The following is an 18,268-nucleotide window of genomic DNA, read 5'->3' on the forward strand; positions in this document are numbered from 1 at the left end:
TCACATAACAGTGCAAATAAAAAGAATGGGCAAAAATCTGTACTATAGATACTGTAAGTTTTTAACAGTAAGGTTTTTTAAATCTCAATTTAAAAATGCCATTAAAGCTTTGGAAAATATATTTTAAAAAATGTGATTTGAGTTGAGAGGGATCAGCCAAGCAGACCATGAAAAATAAGATTTTTTTAAAATTTTAAAATCAATTAAAATAAATTAAACTTGTAAGAATAACCTAGTTAATAAGTAAGAAGATGTAAAATAATAATTGTAAAATAATAATAATAATAATTGTAATAATTGTAATAATTGTAAATAATTGTAATAATAATTGTAAAACCTGATTAATATAAAAGAATTGCAAAAAAATCCCCATAGAGACAGTTAGGATATTATAAAAGCCTTAAAACTGTATAGACTGTATAGGAAAATTATAGGGTGTGCCCAAACACATAAATATACACATTACCCTATGCAGAGAGTATGTTACAAGAGCAGTAAAATATAACAAGCCAGTCAAATAATTCACAGTGCAAATAAATTCCAAAAGATTACCCAAACAAACAAGCTAACCAAACAAATAAAACAACAACAACAACAACAACAACAACGACAACAAATAAAAACAAACAAACAAACAACTAAAAAAACACCAAAGGAAGAACACCCCAAGAAAAAAAAAAAACGAGAAAAACAATCTGTGTCCAAAATATTGCATGGAACTTCTAGCCATCCTTGTCCAAAGACTAAATCCAGATAATTTCCATCAAAACAATGATCTGAAAAAGTATTTTGGGGTGAAGGGTAAAGATAGCAAATCTCTGCCTAGACACAGACTCAGAAGGGAGTCTGTGTCTAGGCACAGATTTGATATCTTTACCCATTACAGAGAAGGCAGTAAGCTGGGAGTTGCTGAAAGGCAGGAGTAGCAATCAAAACCACTGTGGCCACAGAGAAGAACTGTAATGCCTGCTTCCCCTTCTTCCCCAACCAACCCAGCCTTCTGTAGTTCTTCCTACACTCACAAGATGAATGAGCCTGTAACAGAGTCAGGAGAGAGCAGTTATTCACACAAACCTAGCTGAAACAGAACTCATCCCTTGACATCTGAAAGCAAATGTGGAACAAGGAGGGGAACATATTAGATTAGTAAAAATTACCTCAGTGGTCGTGATTGTAGATTTAAAAACTATGTGTTCTTTCACTGGAAAAAATTTCTACATAATAGAATGAAACAAAAGTACAGGTGCAAATGTTGGTAAGATGTAACCAATATTGTAACCTTTGCATTTTACTACATAATGACTGAAATCTCTCCACAACTGAAGTCTTGTTCTCTTCCTCATGAGCACAAAGGAGACACAAGGGTCTCTCCATTTATTCAAGTTGATTTCTGCCTCTGTCTCCTCTGTGGACACTGGCCTTCAGCAGTGTGATTTTCCACATGCCCACATATACCAGCATGCCGCTACTGAAATTTCTCTTCTACAGCAGCACTTTTCCATGCTTAAGTTAAAACTCAGGCCAGCTGCAATAATTACTTTGTGAGGTCTCATCATCACAATATGAATGAAGAATTTTATGTTTTGTATTTTTGTTGTGTTTTAACTGAAATTACACCATAAATTATTCTGGGCAAGATACAAGCCTCTGATTCTCAAGCAGGTAAAAGGATGAAAATTGCTACTTCTTTGGTGGATACAATGCACACACAAAAAATAACCAGAACTCTCCTGAACATACTGTCCTGAAACTGTGGGGATTGGTAATTTTCCATTTTGATGTGCCACTCTTCTTGCTTTAATCCCGTGATCCAGCAGCATGGTTTGGTTTGGAGACTGACTCTTCTCTATTCTTCTCAACTCTTCTCTATTCTGGTGGCTGTTAAGCACGAATTGAGAGACGATATGAGGAAACACCAGAAATCCTGGAAATGTGAGTGGATTCTCCAGTCAAAACAGAAAAACCTCCCTGGATATGCATCTAGCAACTGGCAGGGCCATGTCGAGCTGCTGGAGTGATATTACCTGAATGGCTGAATCTGCGCACTGAATCACTCACTGTCTGTAAAAGCTTCTGCTGTTTCCTTCCCTTTCCAAGGATGGAGCTAAAGAAAATGCAAAAAGAGCAGGAGCAAGCAGAGTCAATGTGTGTGGTGCACTCCACTGACTGGCACACTAAATGCCTCAAGATAAATTCATTAAGTCACTAAAGTTCAGACTGGCACAGCACAGCTTCAGAGTTTAACTATACCCCAACTGTCCTGTCTAATGCAAGAGCAAGTATCATCCTCTGACTGTGCAGTATTTTGTAATCCCATTTCTTTTAGCTTTCTATTATGTGAAAAACAGTGAAAAGTGGGCATACAGACTGATGGCATGAAAAAGGTTTTACATGGTGGTGTCAGAAGTTCCAAAGTTATCTTTGCAACATTGCCCTTTCATAGCAAGTTTAAATTCTGTAACATCAGGGAAAAAATGGTCAGATGGAAATCATCTTGGTTTGTGTTTTTTAAGGTACAGTTCTAATCCAAAGGGAATTGCTATGGGGAAAACATCATTGTGAGATAATAAATTCGAAAGGAGCAAAATTCGTCTTCAATACAAATTGTTTAGTTCTTTCTGGGGTTCAAGCAAACAAGGAAAAAATAACAGTATTTTTAATGAAGGTGTTGATTCATTTAACATGTTTTCCTAAGGGAGCATTTAAAGAGCAATGATTTTGCAGCCACTTAATACTTATGTATTTTACTGCAATTATTTTGAATTGCTGGACTTTCAACTATTGCAGAGGTTATTTCCATTTGTGAACACTAATGCTGAAAAAAAGCTTAATACCTTACCACTCTTTACCTTTTCATTTCTGACTGAGAACATCCTTGAGAAATTTTATGTTTTCTAACCATATACAAATTGGTATGATATATTTCCTATCAAGTTTCCAGAGGGGAAACTTTTCCTCTAAATATAACAGTACTAGATCATCAGTGTTTAGTCTTCAGCAACTCCCATAGGCAGCAACCACAAATATGATGATTACTGTTCACACTTGGCTTACAACTGCCATAAAACAGCATCTATCTTGAAATGGCAAGGACACTGAAGTGGCAAGAGCTGATTATCAATACACCTCCACCAAAAACATGTTAGACCCTGAAAAGAAGAAAACAGAAACACTTCTAGGAATTGAATGCCTGTAGCTGGAAAAGATAACATAAACTGACAGTAGAGGAGTTAAGAAAGAGAAGTGTGATGTTGCTATTATTATTGTTGTTGTTGTTATCATTATAATTTTTTCATGCTAGAAAGAAGATTTAATATTAATTTATTTACTGCTGAATTATTAAAACTATATTTTCACTATCAGACAAGGAATTAAAAACACAGTGAAAAGAAGTGTGAGAAAACAAGGCTAGGAAGAAAAATGAGCAGTATTTAAGCAATCAAAAATTAAGGAACAGACAAGAAACCTCTGCTAAAGGAAGAACTATAAGGAGATATATTCCATATGAAGCAGAAAAAGGCACAGCCAAAGTCTTATGACAGCTTGACTTTAACAGGAAAAGGAGAGAAGGATTATCTGGACATTATGAACATTGCCAACAGGCTGACATTATCCACACTAGGGAATGGAGGAGAAGTGCAAAATGAGAGAGAGAACAACAAGAAGATGAAGAGAACCATTTCAGTATGTTTGATTTAATCAGACAAAATACCCAGAAGAACAAGAACCTATGCTACAGAAAACAAGTATTTTATCACAGAGATAATTACTTTCCAGTCTTCCAACCCACCTGCTTTTTTTGAGGGAGAAAAATTAGCTGCAATTTTTTCCATTCTTTAACCTAAGTGTTTAGAACTTGAGTTTTTAATATAATATCTGTTACAGGGGACGAGCAAAAACCATTCAGAATCTCTATTTCACCTTCCCATAGGAAAGCCATTAATCTCTCCTTTTCTTAAAGCTCAAAGATCAGGAGAAGTGATACACACTATTAAATAATTTAACCTGTACAGGAAATTCAATCTAGGAAAATACAGCCAAAACATGAAAATACATTACTTCCTTACAAATTAATTATTTTGGCCAGTTAATTCTGCCGTATTATTTCTTCCTGGCTGCCTCCTCTATTCAATCTGTATCAGTGCACTGAAGATGTTTATATAGCTGAGGGTGTCTCAAGGTACAAGAAAACTTTGTGGTGAGGTGCAAAAAGCCCTTTCAAGACCAAAAAGTGCATGAAGTTCCTGCAAAGCATTCTGTATCTCACAGGAGTCACTTTCCTACTGCACAGGATCAAAATTATGATTTACATTCACAGATATAAGCAGTGCTGCATCGTGCTATTGATTTTCCAGTTGCCTTTTATTATTACTTCAGATCCACTTCTAGTGTTCAGCTAGTGTCCAAACATGCCTGACCATAACAAATGTAAAAGATTTTATGCAAAGCTAAAAGAAAAATGAAAAGAGGGGAAAAGTGAAAAGATTATACTTAGATTTTTAACCAGCAACTCTCCTTTTAGCTTGTTTCTTTTATATAGACAACCATGTGTAAGGACATCTGTATTTTTAATAACTTTTTGTTTCTAGGGTTCAGCAGCTAAGCCACCAATATATTAAGTTACTTATCATCTACATTGTTTCTTTTTACTGAAACACACCTTTATCTTCAACCATGGATTGGGTAAGTCTTTAAGCACACATGCTTTTATTTAATAGCAACCAAAATATGAATTTCAATGTCAATCACAGCACAAAACAAACAGGCAGTTAAAAATTAAAGGCAAGATTATGGTCTTTAGAACAGAGAATTTTTAGATTTTTATCATTAATCAGACAGCATGAGAATGTGGGAAAAAAACTAATTCATCATTAATAAGCTTTAGCCAACAGTAAAGCTGTTCAGCTGCAATTTAGAATGTGTTGGTAAAATCCTGTATAAACTAGCTTTGTGAGTATTTTCACTTAAAAATAGCAAGAGAGAACAACAGAGTTTATGAATTGTTAGCAGTATGACAGTATTACACCTAGGTATGCACATGTTCTTTATCAGAGACAAAGAAACTAATGTTTAAGCAAGCACCAAGTTTCAGGAACACATATCAAAATCCATCAAGAGAATTAATTTCTTAATTTTTAATGAAAACAGCCAACACCCTAGAAATCTTCTAGCACCATGCTCTATTCCTGCTTCCTTTTCAGCCTTGGAAGGAGCTAAGAGCATATCTTTCAGAATTATTAATGTGTAAAAAAAAAATCAAAAAACAAATTCCAAGAAACAAACAGAATATAAATACATAACATCACCTTTAATCAAACACATGCAATTACAACAGAGATAGCTTTAAACCATAGGCTTAGCTTAATTAGAGAGTATTCCCATGTACAACTCTCACCAAGAATACCCCTATAACTGTACAATTAGAGGCTCAAGCATGAAGTCAGGAATACAAGCCCTAGTGAGCAGTTTCTAAAATGTGTCAACAGAACATAGAGAATAATTCTTCCTAACTTCCATCTCCTTCCTTATCTCATCTTACTATTTTGAACCACTGTAGTATCAATCCAGCAGCTCAAGGCGCTTGCTGGTTACACTTCTGACATCGCTTACAGGATAAATATAAATTCACTAAATCTCCTGCCTTCTGTCTACATAATCCCTTAACCTCTCCCTTTCCACAGCTATGACTCGCTGCCTTTTTTTTCATCTCATTATTTTTATTCTGCCTTCCTTTTGCATGCTTCCTTCCCTTTCCCACTTATTTTTTTTAACTCATTGACATTCAGCATACCTTCACAGTGAGACTTGTGGTCACTGCTCTTTTACTTCATAGCCTGCTTCAGCATGTTGCTTTGGTTTTTACATTTTATTGAGGGATGGGAATTTTAAATAGTGTTCTCTGGTTAGCAGATTTCTATTAAATTTAGCATTTGCCTGTAAGACACAGACCAAGCAGATAATATTAATCAAGTAGACAACTTTTCAGTGATCAATGAGCTACAAAAAGAACAAGACAGAACAGTGTATGTCACATCTAAAAGAAAATTAGAAAAAAAAGAAGAATCAAGCAAATAAATTATTAGCCAAAGTACAGGCAGCAGTATTCAAACTGCACAGAAGCTGCTCCCAAAATTAGATTAGCAAAGCACAAGACGATTCTACACTATTGAACTATCAGCAGCAGAAAGAAGTGAGCTTTCTCATATCACCTTCATTCTAAATTCTGCAAAAAATTTAAAAGGTCTAAGTACAGACCATGACTAAATCAAAGCTTTATTCTGCTATATTTTCTTCCTAATTCCTCAACCAGTTTTTAAAAATAACATCTTTTCCTTGTTCAAAATCTGGACACACATAGAAATTAATTTTTTTTTTCTTTTAAGCAACAATCAAATAACTATTTAGATACAATTAAAATTAAAAACCAGTATTGTAGCCAAATTATAGTTTTGGGAATATCAAAACAGGTTCTTGTTCAGGAAAGCTCATTCAAATCAAAAGCTGTGTCATTAAAAAGGCCCCATTACAACAGAATTTTACACATGGGCTGAGGCACGAGAAGACCTATTCATGCATTATTTCTACAGATAAACACAGACAGAGCAAAGTTCATACCACTTTCAACAACAAGCTCCAAATGAGAAGAAAAGCTTCCATCATGCTAAACTTATTTCCAATTGTACACATCTGGACCTGAACATCTCAAGGAGTAAAGTAAAACTTGAATTAAGGAGTGAGCAAGTGTCACAGTTTAAACCAAGGTTTGGTCTAGGCTATTGTTACTAAAAGGCTAAATTGCTACATTAAGATATTGCTTGAAGTCTGCAAAACTGGAAGGTTTTACCCATCATGTCATTGAGTCAGAAAAGTATCTCATTAATACCTCCAGAAAGGAGGTCCTCTTGCTGCTCCAGACTAATTTCCAATAGTTTTGAAGACCTACTTCCGCCACTGCCCTCTTTCAAACCATGGTTCTGTGCTTTATCAGGCAGGCTGCACAAGCAGGTCACCTCTTTCTCTTGCAAATGGAAACAGACAGTGGCCACTGGCCCTTCAGGCTGTTTTTCATAACCTCTCCATTTCAGCTGTGCTGCAGCAGCTTCACCCTACTGCTGCTATAAAACTGTCTGACTACAGGTCACAGGGAGCCTTGACAAACAAAAATCATGGGAAAATAAATATCACCATAAGAATTAGTTAGGTTTCCCTCAGGTCCCAGCCCATTCTTGTGTCTGTCACCATTTCATCTATTTTGCAGTTGCAAAGTCTGTCAGATGAGGAGGACAATGCACTGAATCTTAACCTTTGGGCTGCAAACCTAGCCTTGAGCAACTTGGTGACCTACATGGCAGCTGCACAAGTCGATAACTAGTTGGCTGGAGTCTAAAAATGCACTATTCACTTCTGATTCTCCCTACACTGCACCGTATGCTGTCACTAGACTAATTGCTAAAAAAATGTAATTTCCAAAAGCAGACTTCATTAGCTTAGTGACTTGATGAAACACTACTTTGAGACAACTTAAATAATAAAAAGAAATATGTATTTTCTTCTCCTACCTAAACACTGAAATTTACAGAAGGAAAAAAATACACACACATGCATATGTAGTATATATGCATATACTTTAAGTATATCTGCTTCTGCTTATTTTTCCTAAAACTCCCACTGTTTTAGATGAGTAACACAATTCTGGTTGCATATTTTTTAGGGCCAAATATCTACACAATGCATCTGAAAATTAGAATACAACTCTGCCCAGAAGTTGTACCAGGTTCCTGCAATACTAAGCTATGTATACAAGCCAACTGCTGGAAAGATATACTTGAAAAAGTAATGTTTGGTAAAACTTGGTTTGCTAAACTGTATCAAATCATATCTACACACCTTACAGTCCAGACCAGTTACACAGCTCCCTTCCCTTTTCCCTGAAAATGCACAGCAAGGATTTCAGTTGTCACATTCCTTACTGTATCCTGTGTCCCCAGGAGACTCTGATGGCATTTCTCAGTGTTGTAGAATTAGGATTTCTTATCCTCCTAATGACCAAAACACAGCTGTCCAACATGTTCCAGCCAGCACAACCCTGGCATCTCTACTGTTAACCCAGCAGCACATATTTTGTCCTAGTGAATATGCATCAATATGCATATATAGATCCAATAGGCAAATGGGAGTTTCCTTCATAAAAAAAAAAAAAATAGTATTGCTAAAGCTCGGAGCAAGTTTTGTCCACATTAGGAAGTTCAAATACAGTCTGACAAAGAGATTAAAGACAAAAAGTTGAGTGGTTTGGGATTCATTAATTCATTCTAATTTCTAAAAAGCTATGCACACACAGGAGGATAAAGCAATAACCTGAGCTATTCACACATTTTAAATGTTTTTGTCAGCATGCAGACTCAGGAAAACAAGTTCTAAATGAGATTATAACAGATCTTCAGAATTATCCTTAGAATTCTAATATTTAAAATATTTTCAACAGTGAATTTTCTGCCTGCAGAATGAGCCACAACAATGCAATACCATACAACTGGTTCTGAGCTCATTGCTTCACCTTGCCTAATATAACACTTAAAGTGTTAAAGTAACTCATTTTTCCTACCCTGTAGGCATTGAAGGGAATACTCTGCACATGTAAGTCTGTTGAATACTTCAAACCCAAAGAGCTGTCATAACAGCCTCAGAATCTGACCTTAAATTTATGATTGTTTAAAAAGCCTAATTTTTAAAGTGCCAAATAACTTATCCAAAGCTTGCATTAAACTTCAAGAAAAGACTCTGAAGGCCATGCTGCTTCTTACTCAATAGATCTTATAACCATGCTCTTCATTAATAAGAGCACTAGAATGATACATATACAAAATGTTTTCAGTAATTTCCTTTACTTCCAGGTTACATGTTGTTTGAGAGTAGCTAGTATGCAACCATGGACTGGGAGAGGAGTGTGTGTAGAGCAGCCCTGCAAAAGGGATCTGGGGGTGCTGAGCCAGCAGTGTGTGCCCGGGCAGCCAGGAGGGCAAACCCCATCCCGGGAGCATCAGACACAGCATCACCAGCTGGGATTGGGATCATCCTGCTGGATTCAGCCCTGCTGCAGCCTCTCCCTGAGTCCTGTGTGCAGTGCTGGGCCCCACAGTCTGAGAAGGGTGGGAAGGTCCTGGAATGGTCCAGAGGAGCACACCAGAGCCGGTGGAAGGGCTGGAAGGCACATCCTGTGAGCAGAGGCTGAGGGCTCTGGGTTTGTTTGGTTTGGAGAGAAGGAGGCTCAGGGGTCACCTCATTGCTCTGTACAGCTCCCTGAGGAGGAGAGAGGGAGCTCTCTACCTAGAGAGGGAGTGCTGGTCTGTTCCTGGCATCCAGCAACATGGAATGGGAATGGCTCAAGGCTGCATCAGGAAAGGTTCAGACTGGACATCAGGAAACGTTCCTTTATCAAGAGGATGGTCAAACACTAGAACAGGCTTCATGGAATTGATGCCTCAAACCTGCCCGTGCCTTAAAAAGAGATACTTGGGCAATGCTCTCAGTAACAGGCTTTATGTTCTGGTCAGCCCTGGAGCAGTCAGGCAGTTGGACTAGGTGATTGTTTTAGGTCCTTTTAAACTGGAACCATCTTTCTGTATTCTGGTGTTAAATAGTTCTGTTGGAACTAAAAAAAAAAACATCTCTTAGTCCCAGAAAAAATGGAACTTTCATTTTATGGCACTTGGAGATTTTCAGCCGTAATGGTTTTAGCATAAGATTACCAACTCAATTTAAAACTATAGTTCTTTCTGTCAGAGAGACAGAAGTATCAACTGTGAGTGACAAACAACTTCCTAAAAGACTCACATCTTCTCATCTGGATGCCAAGTTCATCTTTGTTATTCTGTGAACACTATGGAAATTTCAGAAGGTAATTTGATTTTAATGCTTGCAGTTAAATCTCTAAGAATCTGTAAGTCTTTCATAGTGTAACCAGAGTTACAGTTCCTGTTAGAACACCTGATATACCCCTGCTTTCACACACTACAAACATTGCCGTTCCACCACAAAATCATAGACTCCTCAGTGTTTGTATCTTTATCCTTATTACTTGAATGAATAAAAAGAGGGAGTAAGTAATTAGGAAGAGGGACTACGGCGAAGTTGGTTTTTGTTGGTTTTGGTTTGTTGGTTTGTTTTGTTTTTTTTTTTTTTCCCCAACCGCACAGCAACTACTATCACTGAAAAGCCTGCTCTAAGTTATCTTTTGTCTTATATGAAGAGGAAGAGGGGCAGAGCTTCATTCTGAACTCTGCCCGCTATCTCGGTAACGGCGGTTCCCGACACCACATGCCGCGGGCCTTGTTTCCAAGGCAGGGTTTCCCGGTATCGGAGAGCGAGTATCCCGCACATCGGCTCCGCAGCCTGCCGTGCCGGCCGGGGCGCCTCCGGGACGGGGAAGTCGCCGCCGGGATTTCCCTCCTCGCCCGGGCCATCGCAGCCCAGAGCGCTCCTCTCGCCAACGGGGACGCTGTGCCGGGAGTGCCGGAGCCCCACGGATCCCGCGGCCCCGGCAGCGGCCGGGCGGGCTCCGCGCCGTGCCCTGCAGCGCCGCGGCGCAGCGCCGGGAGGCGGCGGAGCCGCCGCGGCTGCCGCGCCGCAGGTGCGCGGAGCCCCCGCCGAGAACGGGGAGCGGAGCTCCCGCCGCAGCCGCGCCGAGCCGAGCCGAGCCGCGCCGAGCCGCGCCGAGCCGCGCCGAGCCGCGCCGAGCCGAGCCGAGCCGAGCCGAGCCGCGCCGAGCCGCGCCGAGCCGAGCCGCGCCGCGCCGAGCCGAGCCGAGCCGAGCCGCGCCGCGCCGAGCCGCCGCCCGGGCCCAGCGAGCCGCCAGCCACCGCCCGCACCCGGCCCCCAGAGCCGCCGCCCCTCGAGCCGCCCCGCCGCCGCCACCGCCCCTTTCCGCGCCGGCACCTGGATGTGGCAGGAGATCTCGGAGTCGTCCAGCAGCCGCACGGTGCATTTCATTTCCGCGCTCAGCGACCTGATGCTGGAGCTCCGGAACCGGATCATCCCGGCAGCCCGCCCGCCGCTGCCGCGCCGCAGGTAGCCGCAGGGGGCCAGCCTGCAGAAGCGCCCGGCCGACCACGGCACGGCACGGCGCGGCACGGCGCGGAGAGGCGCGGCGGCAGCGCCACCCCTCAGCCCCGCGGCGCCCCGCCGCCGCCAGCCATCCGCCCGCCCGCCGCGGCTCGGGCCGCCGCTGCGTCAGGATGCGCTCCGCTGGCCGGCCTCAGCATCCTCCTGCGCCCGCCCCCGGCACGGCGCGGCACGGCACGGCCCGCGGGGGGCACCTCTCCACCCTCACCTGCTCCTCCCGCTTCTCCGCCCCACCGGTCCTGGCTGGGCTCCCTGCGCGGCTCCGTTTCGTCGCGCTGCTAGCGCCCAGAGGGAAATGGTCAGCGCGATTGTTTGTCTTCGCCGCCACAGGCGTGCCTCGCCTGGTTTCGAGCGCACCTGAGCCACTGGTACTCGCGTGGGAATGCCCGATGCCCCGCAAACGGGGGACATCCCCCAGGCTGCCGGCGGGGAGTGGAGTTCCCACGCTGGCTGGCCGTCCATGTCTCCGGCGTATCCCAACACAGCCGGAGGCAGAAGGAGAAGCCTGTGGAATACATGTACAGAGTCATATAAAGAAACCTCACCGAAGATGAGTGTACCCTAATGAAACAGGAGAAAACAGAATGTAACTTAATGTAAGAGTGCAAGCCTTGGAAACTTGTTTCCTCAGGGAAAATAAAATGACCCATTAAGGAGCAGCAGTCATAACCCATTTGTTGTCTAAGTGGGAAAGAAAATAAAACATCCAGTGGTTTCATTATTATGCTCTCCATCAAAAAAAGTGTACACATTTGTGTAAAACCTTACTGGCAGAAAGCAAACACCAAACTTAACCAGCCTTGAAACAGTGATCAGCAGTGTGTTAAAAAAATTAGCACTTTCCTTTGAAATATGAAATGGAAAACATCCAGGGCAAAATGTGACATGACTGGAAGTTTACAAATATAAAAGAAGCACTGACAGTCATACAGAAGATGTATTTCAGTTATTATTGCCTAGTTGTCTGTGATTACCTCTAAATGTCCATATTTTAAAAAGAGCTCTGAGTGAATGTGTTGTTCTTTAGATAACCCTGCGTAAAAGCCTAAGTGCTGCTACTCCTGTACTCCTGCTGCTACTCCCTGGGCTTTCTGCTGGACTGCTAACAGCAGGAAATACAGGAGACCACAAACAAATGTGAAATATGTAATGCTTACTAATAAATATGCATCCACTAATAAATACACAGAGCCCTTTAATGTAGAACATAAAAGAAAAGCTATAATTATATGCTTCTCAAAAAGGATAAATGCTTTCAATTGCATAGTGAATAGTGAAGCAAACCAGTGAGTATTTAAAATAGATTATTCACCTCAGCATCTCACAGCCCACAAGTTATGGAAGGAGGTCCCTATCAGCTGAGACACCAGATGTAGACACCCACTCATTAATAATAAAATAACACTTTATGTCTTATAGTAATGCAACATGGGAACTCAACAGCAGGATTTAAGCCCACATGCAGATTGACTCTCAGGTGATTTTCACAGATTTTCCTGCTTCTCATAAAGAAGGAATCCTCTTTCTAAGCCAAGTATTTTAGCTTTCCTTCAGTCTTTCCAGCACATTTTTCTCCACCCAAAAAGAGAATTACAAGAAGGAGTTGACCCAATGATGAAGATTTAGTGAGCAGGTCATAGTCTACCACTGTCTGAGGGGATTTTGCTTTACCTTCAGGACTACATGGAGAGGGATGAGCTTTCCAGGAGGTCTCAGAGTTACAGCAACAGTGATAATTACAACATAAAATCTGCCTCCCCAAACAAGTGTAAGCACAGCAAGTGTGAACTAGTGCATATTAAGAGCAGAACAGGCAGCTGCCTGAGCACAGAGTTCAACAGAATTTTACTTGCCTGTTGTAAAAACAGGTCACTCTTATCTTTTTGGTCACTTTATTTGCTTCTTTAATACCTCATACCATGTTGACTTGAGGTGCCTGAGAACTCTGTGAGACATGTAACCCATTTCTGTGTTTCAGCTACCTCAGCAATAGTTTTTAATGCAGAAAATGTGGCAGCCATCTAACAGGAAGACACCAGATAAATTAAACAATCAAAAGCAAATACTCGACCCAAAGAGAAAAAACAAACAACCAAAAAAACACAACAAAGCAATGAAAGGTTTTTTTGGTTGCAAATCAAACACTGCCCAGTTGCAACTTCACAAAGTAAATCCATCAGATGACTTTTGCATCACAGATTAGTACTATCACCCCTTCCTTATTTAAAAGGAATTATAGGCTTTTTTTTTACCCCTTCCAAATATAAGACCCTTAAAGTTCTCTTAGTATCATAAATTACGCAGAAAAACCCCACAAACTTACCTCAACACATATTACAGTGCACCCTTTTTTGCCAGATCTTGAAGGCCAAAAAATCCTTATGTAGCTACCATTTGGAAATTCCTCCTGAAAAGTCAGGTACCTGAGTGTCCTCTGAGGAACTGACATTTAAAATAGTATGGCAAATATAGGAAAACACAAAGCAACACAGATAAATTTAATTCAGTTACCAGAAAATGCTGAGCTGATGGAGTATATAAAAAAATATTCAGGTTGAACTTGCAGAATATGCTTCTGACTCAGGGGAAGGTTATCAGCTACTGCTCTTGCTGCCAAGACCACGTCACGTTACTGAGGGGTTTGTTAAAGCACTCACCTGGCTTTGTACTGCAGATGCTGGAAGTTCTGATGGGAGATCTCAATACCAGGTAATGCCAGCTGCAAGAACTGATTGGTGGTGGGCAGACACATGCTTGAAATGCATTTTAGATTCATCAGTCTCAGAACCACTCAGTTCAATAGCCACATTCCCATTCTTTATTCATCTAACTGGTTACTGAATGACTTTGCTTTGGGATGAGTGCATGTGGATGGCCTAAAGGACAGTAGCCTACCTACCTAGGAACTGCTGCCAGAAACAAAGTTATATTTAGGGACAGCAGGGAGCACTAATGAGCTTGAGTAGAACTTTGATATCTGGATGATTCTGTCCAGAGTCAAATTGCAGAATATAATTGTCAAGGATTTTCCCTTCAGTGCTTGATAATAACAGCAGCTTTAGGTCTTTCAATTCATAATAATTTAACCAAATATGTAGACATTTGATTTGGATTTGTTTGGGTTTTTCCCAAATGCTTGAAGAGTAATCAATAAATACAACTGCTATGGCTGTAAACGCTGCCTGCTGTAGGTCAGACCTTGAGCTCCAGCATGGGGAGGCCAAACACACAAATCACTGTCCCCAGAGGGGTCCTTCCCCAGGGCCCACATTTCCCCATTGACTCGGCCATGGGTCCCCCACAGGGCTCTCACAGTCATTAGCAGGCCTAGCAATTAGCCATTGCTCAGAGATCATGGTGCCGTAAGTAAAGGGTGACTTATTTGTGAAGTCTGTGACGTTTATATTTTACTCAGTTCCCTTCTACAATAGTATTAGGAATTCCAACACTAAAATATTTCCAATGAAGACAGATGGTCAGGGCATTAGGCTTCTCCAGAACATATCCTAAGGACTGGGAGGTGAGGGTTGAGCTAGTAATTAATCAATAGTTCAGGGAGTATGTTCCTGTAGTGAGGAAAGTGTGAGTTTTGCTGTCAAAGGCACAAAAGCACACACACTGTAATTGTAAAATATATCTAATAACTAAGCTGAAATTAGCAGTGAGGTAATTGAAGGGTTGGGCATACCAGACAGCATGCAAAATATGAAAACAAGTAAGAGATTCCACACAAAGGGGATCTCTTTTGTTTTAATCTTAACTAGCCGTATAAAAATATCACTTTAGATCAAAAAACAATTAAAAAAAACCCAGGGAGTTTTCATCTTGAAATAAAAGGTTTCTTACATGTAAATATTATACCAATAACTTGAAAACTGTGTATAAAATATTATTGCATGTATCTAAAAATCCCTACAAGTATTAGAATATACATAAATTACAAAGAAAGATATATTTAAGTAGCAAAAGTGTTCACTGGCAGCAGAATTGAGTCAGAAGGTAAAACCTGAATTCACATAGGGTTTCTACTTTCTTTTGCATTACAAAATCAGTACAAAATCATCACATATTTATTGCATGAATGAGAAAGCAACAAGATACATAAAATGCTACATTATTTGACAGCAGTGTAAAACTACCCAGGATTTTCATGCTTGTACTCCAAAGGGAGCTGTCAATCCCTAAAGTCCACTAAAAAATGCAGGGCTATCAGTGATATATTTGCCCACAACTGCCCCATTGAAAAAGGCCTGGAGTGTTACTAAAATGTGCAGGGCTGTATCGCAACCTGCATGGCACTGATGGTCCTGCCAGCCTCCACGTTCTTTGGATGCACTTGTGCAGCCCAACCATGGCTTTCAGAGGGAGAAGTGGTGACTCAGAAGTAGGTATTTTCTTCCACTGCTTAAGTTTAGCAACCTCTACAAAGATTCAGAACAAAGTACGGAAAACATTATACAGAACACATTTTCAGTAGAGAATGATGGATTGAGTTGATTTTACTGTAAAACTTCTCAGCAAATTTCCTGCAGATATCCACTGGAAGCTCAAACTCCAATCAGCATTTGTCTGAGTTGAACTGGATTGCACAATACCACACTTGAAATTTGCTGATGGGAGCAAACTTTACATTGATTTTAATCTACATAGTGCAACTAGCAAAAAGGCAAATGTCAGCTTTTAGCCTTTGGTTTGAAGTGTACAAAGTCAGTGAGATGATTCTTGTGATTCACTGGGTTCTGGGACTTGCCAAGCTTTTCTTATCAATAGGATCAAAATGTTTCTTTGGTATAATCTTCTCTTTTCTGGGAATACATAACCAGTTATTCTAATCTAATTCTAATTCAGTGAGTCTAAGATCCTTCTCTGGAAAACTAGAGCAGGCAGTGTACCCTGTTTCCCATGCTGCATCTCCAAGAAGTGCTCTGAGGACCATGTCTGTTCCCAAAAACTTCATTCACTACAGGTTCTCTCTAGCTGCTTTCACACAATCCATGCAGTACTCTTAAAGGCTTTAACAGCCCCAGAGAAACCCTGTGGCTACCACCGCTGAAAGATTTACAGGTTTTTCACGTGACACAACCAGGGATTTCAGAGGTCTAGAGTTAATTCAGTACCTAGAAGAACCTGAATGTCCCATGCTGAATGCAGAGTGGCTGCCACATCCATATATCTCCTTAGTCTATGATGAATTTTAAAAAAATTACCATACCAATGATTTGGTAATCTGAATAAAAGGCACTCTCTACCTCTTGATCAAGCCGCAGATCATAGCTCTCTTGTCCTGACCATATTTATGCACACAAAAAGTGTATTTTTTTCAACATTATTATTGCAGGTAGGATTAAATTTGATCCTTCCTGTAACAATAGGAGGCATCATAAAATATATAAAAAACTACATTAGCATCAGTTATTTGGTGGCCAGTCCAGCAAAAAATTCAGAGCCAGGCTTTGAAGAGCTCTCAGCATCCCTGTAGCCCTGCTTAAGGAGCGCACAGAGAAATAATCCCCATCACACACCTTTCTGTGATCCTTTTATACTAGTCTTGTTACTGGGTGGAATTTGGATGCTCATGGACAAAATTCTTTTACAGCAACATCCTGTTTCCATGGCTGCTGCACGTGCACTTTGAAAGAACTCCATATGTGTAGACCAGTTTCAGCTGGTTTCTTAGTTACTTTTCTTCTTTTGGGGCTATTCTGATTTCTAATACTCCTATTATATGATTTGAATTTTACATTATTTATCTGCAGTGGCAGTTGTCTAACTTCAAATGTGTTTATAGCACTTTTCCACCCAGGAATGATCCTCAAAATTGAGGTCTATATGAGGAATCATATTTTACATGATGTCTAAGTTGCATAAATCAAGGTAAATTCCAGCAAAATAAGACTTCTGCTTTGCAAAATTATGTCAGGTTCCTAGTGCATTTTGTGAACGAATTAAGTATTACAGGAAAAACGTGTATGATATACAACATGTATTTCAACTTTGTTGATCTTGTCAGCCTCTAATCTGTATCCAAAATCTGTTTTTAAAGTAATTAGCACCATGATTTTTGAATAATAATATGTAACAATATTCAGTTTCTGATACATCTCTATAGCTTCTGGGTTCTCTCATTAATTCCTTTCCTATTAGTGTATGGACTTTTCATTGGTCTGGCTCTTTTAATTATGTAAAAGCAAATATGGAGTAGATTTGAAGTTGCAATGAACCTTGTTGTTGAACCTCCTTGCACATGAGAGGCTCTATGGCGTAAGAGCTAAGTGTGCTTGCAAGTGATTGCAAAATGGAGGCTTGGCTACCCAGGGAAGAGATGTGGACTAATTACATGGAAAAAAATTTTCAGAGACACTAAGACAGCATACTTCAAAAGCCCCCAGCAGAAACTGCTGAGAAAAAGTAATCTTATTACCTACTTGCAGAAGCAGCATTTTAAGATACATATTCTTTCTGACACTTCCCAGAGCCAGCGGGTGGCTCCATCTTACTAATACTTTGAGTGCTTCCAAAATTAATGGTTCTACATCAGTGCATACTGTTGGTATTGTAAGTGATGTTGAAATATAACTTTTCCATCCTAGGTCTTATAAGACAAATACAAGATGAGAAGATAAAATAATTAATCTGTTGTAAAACCTGTACTTCCAGTGGAGATCAGAATCTTTTAAAGCAACAAAATACTCCTGTAGAAGCAGCTGTTTTTCTCACATGGACTGGAATATAAGCAGTAAAGCTCTCTTAGATGGTCTTTTCAGCTCTGCCTGATTTCTTTTTGAGGAGACTAAAGAAAAGTTTTTCTGTAACTCTGTGGTCTTCTTTATTTCCAGTCTGCCCCTACACTTACACTGGAATTACTCCAGATTGCACGTGACTGTGGCCTGCAAGCAGTAGCCATGTATTACCTCTGCTAGCAGCCTTCCACACCCAGGCAGAAAAATCCATGTCTTTTCCTCATGTGTTCGAAGTGTTAGACATAACCCTTTGCCTCTCCCCATCACTTTTGGATCACACTGCTGCAGCTCTAGTTGTTACTCTGGACTGAAACTACTGTAATGTTCACATTTTTTATACTCTCAACATGACAGTTAAATAAAATGTTATTTTACAAACCGTGTTTCAGACAATTTTGCTTTTTTGA

General features: G+C 40.4%; 1 protein-coding gene across 4 annotated transcripts in view; it reads right to left on the bottom strand.

Annotated features, from left to right (window-relative positions):
• The window catches only part of FRMD3 (FERM domain containing 3), a 122,704-nt gene extending 111,258 nt beyond the window's left edge, over positions 1–11,446 (bottom strand). For 2 of the 4 annotated variants that reach the window (XM_021534455.2, XM_021534454.2), the window contains exon 1: positions 10,936–11,162. In XM_021534455.2, the coding sequence (XP_021390130.1) occupies positions 10,936–11,034 (99 nt within the window). In that variant the 5' untranslated portion in view covers positions 11,035–11,162. Of the gene's footprint in view, positions 1–5,791; positions 5,869–10,935; positions 11,163–11,329 lie in introns of those variants that run through there. The other 2 variants (XM_021534457.2, XM_077790326.1) reach the window with 2 other exon arrangements.
• Between the last annotated feature and the right edge of the window lie 6,822 nt (positions 11,447–18,268).

The sequence above is a fragment of the Lonchura striata genome, chromosome Z, assembly GCF_046129695.1.
Source record: "Lonchura striata isolate bLonStr1 chromosome Z, bLonStr1.mat, whole genome shotgun sequence".
Classification (NCBI taxonomy): Eukaryota; Metazoa; Chordata; class Aves; order Passeriformes; family Estrildidae; genus Lonchura; species Lonchura striata.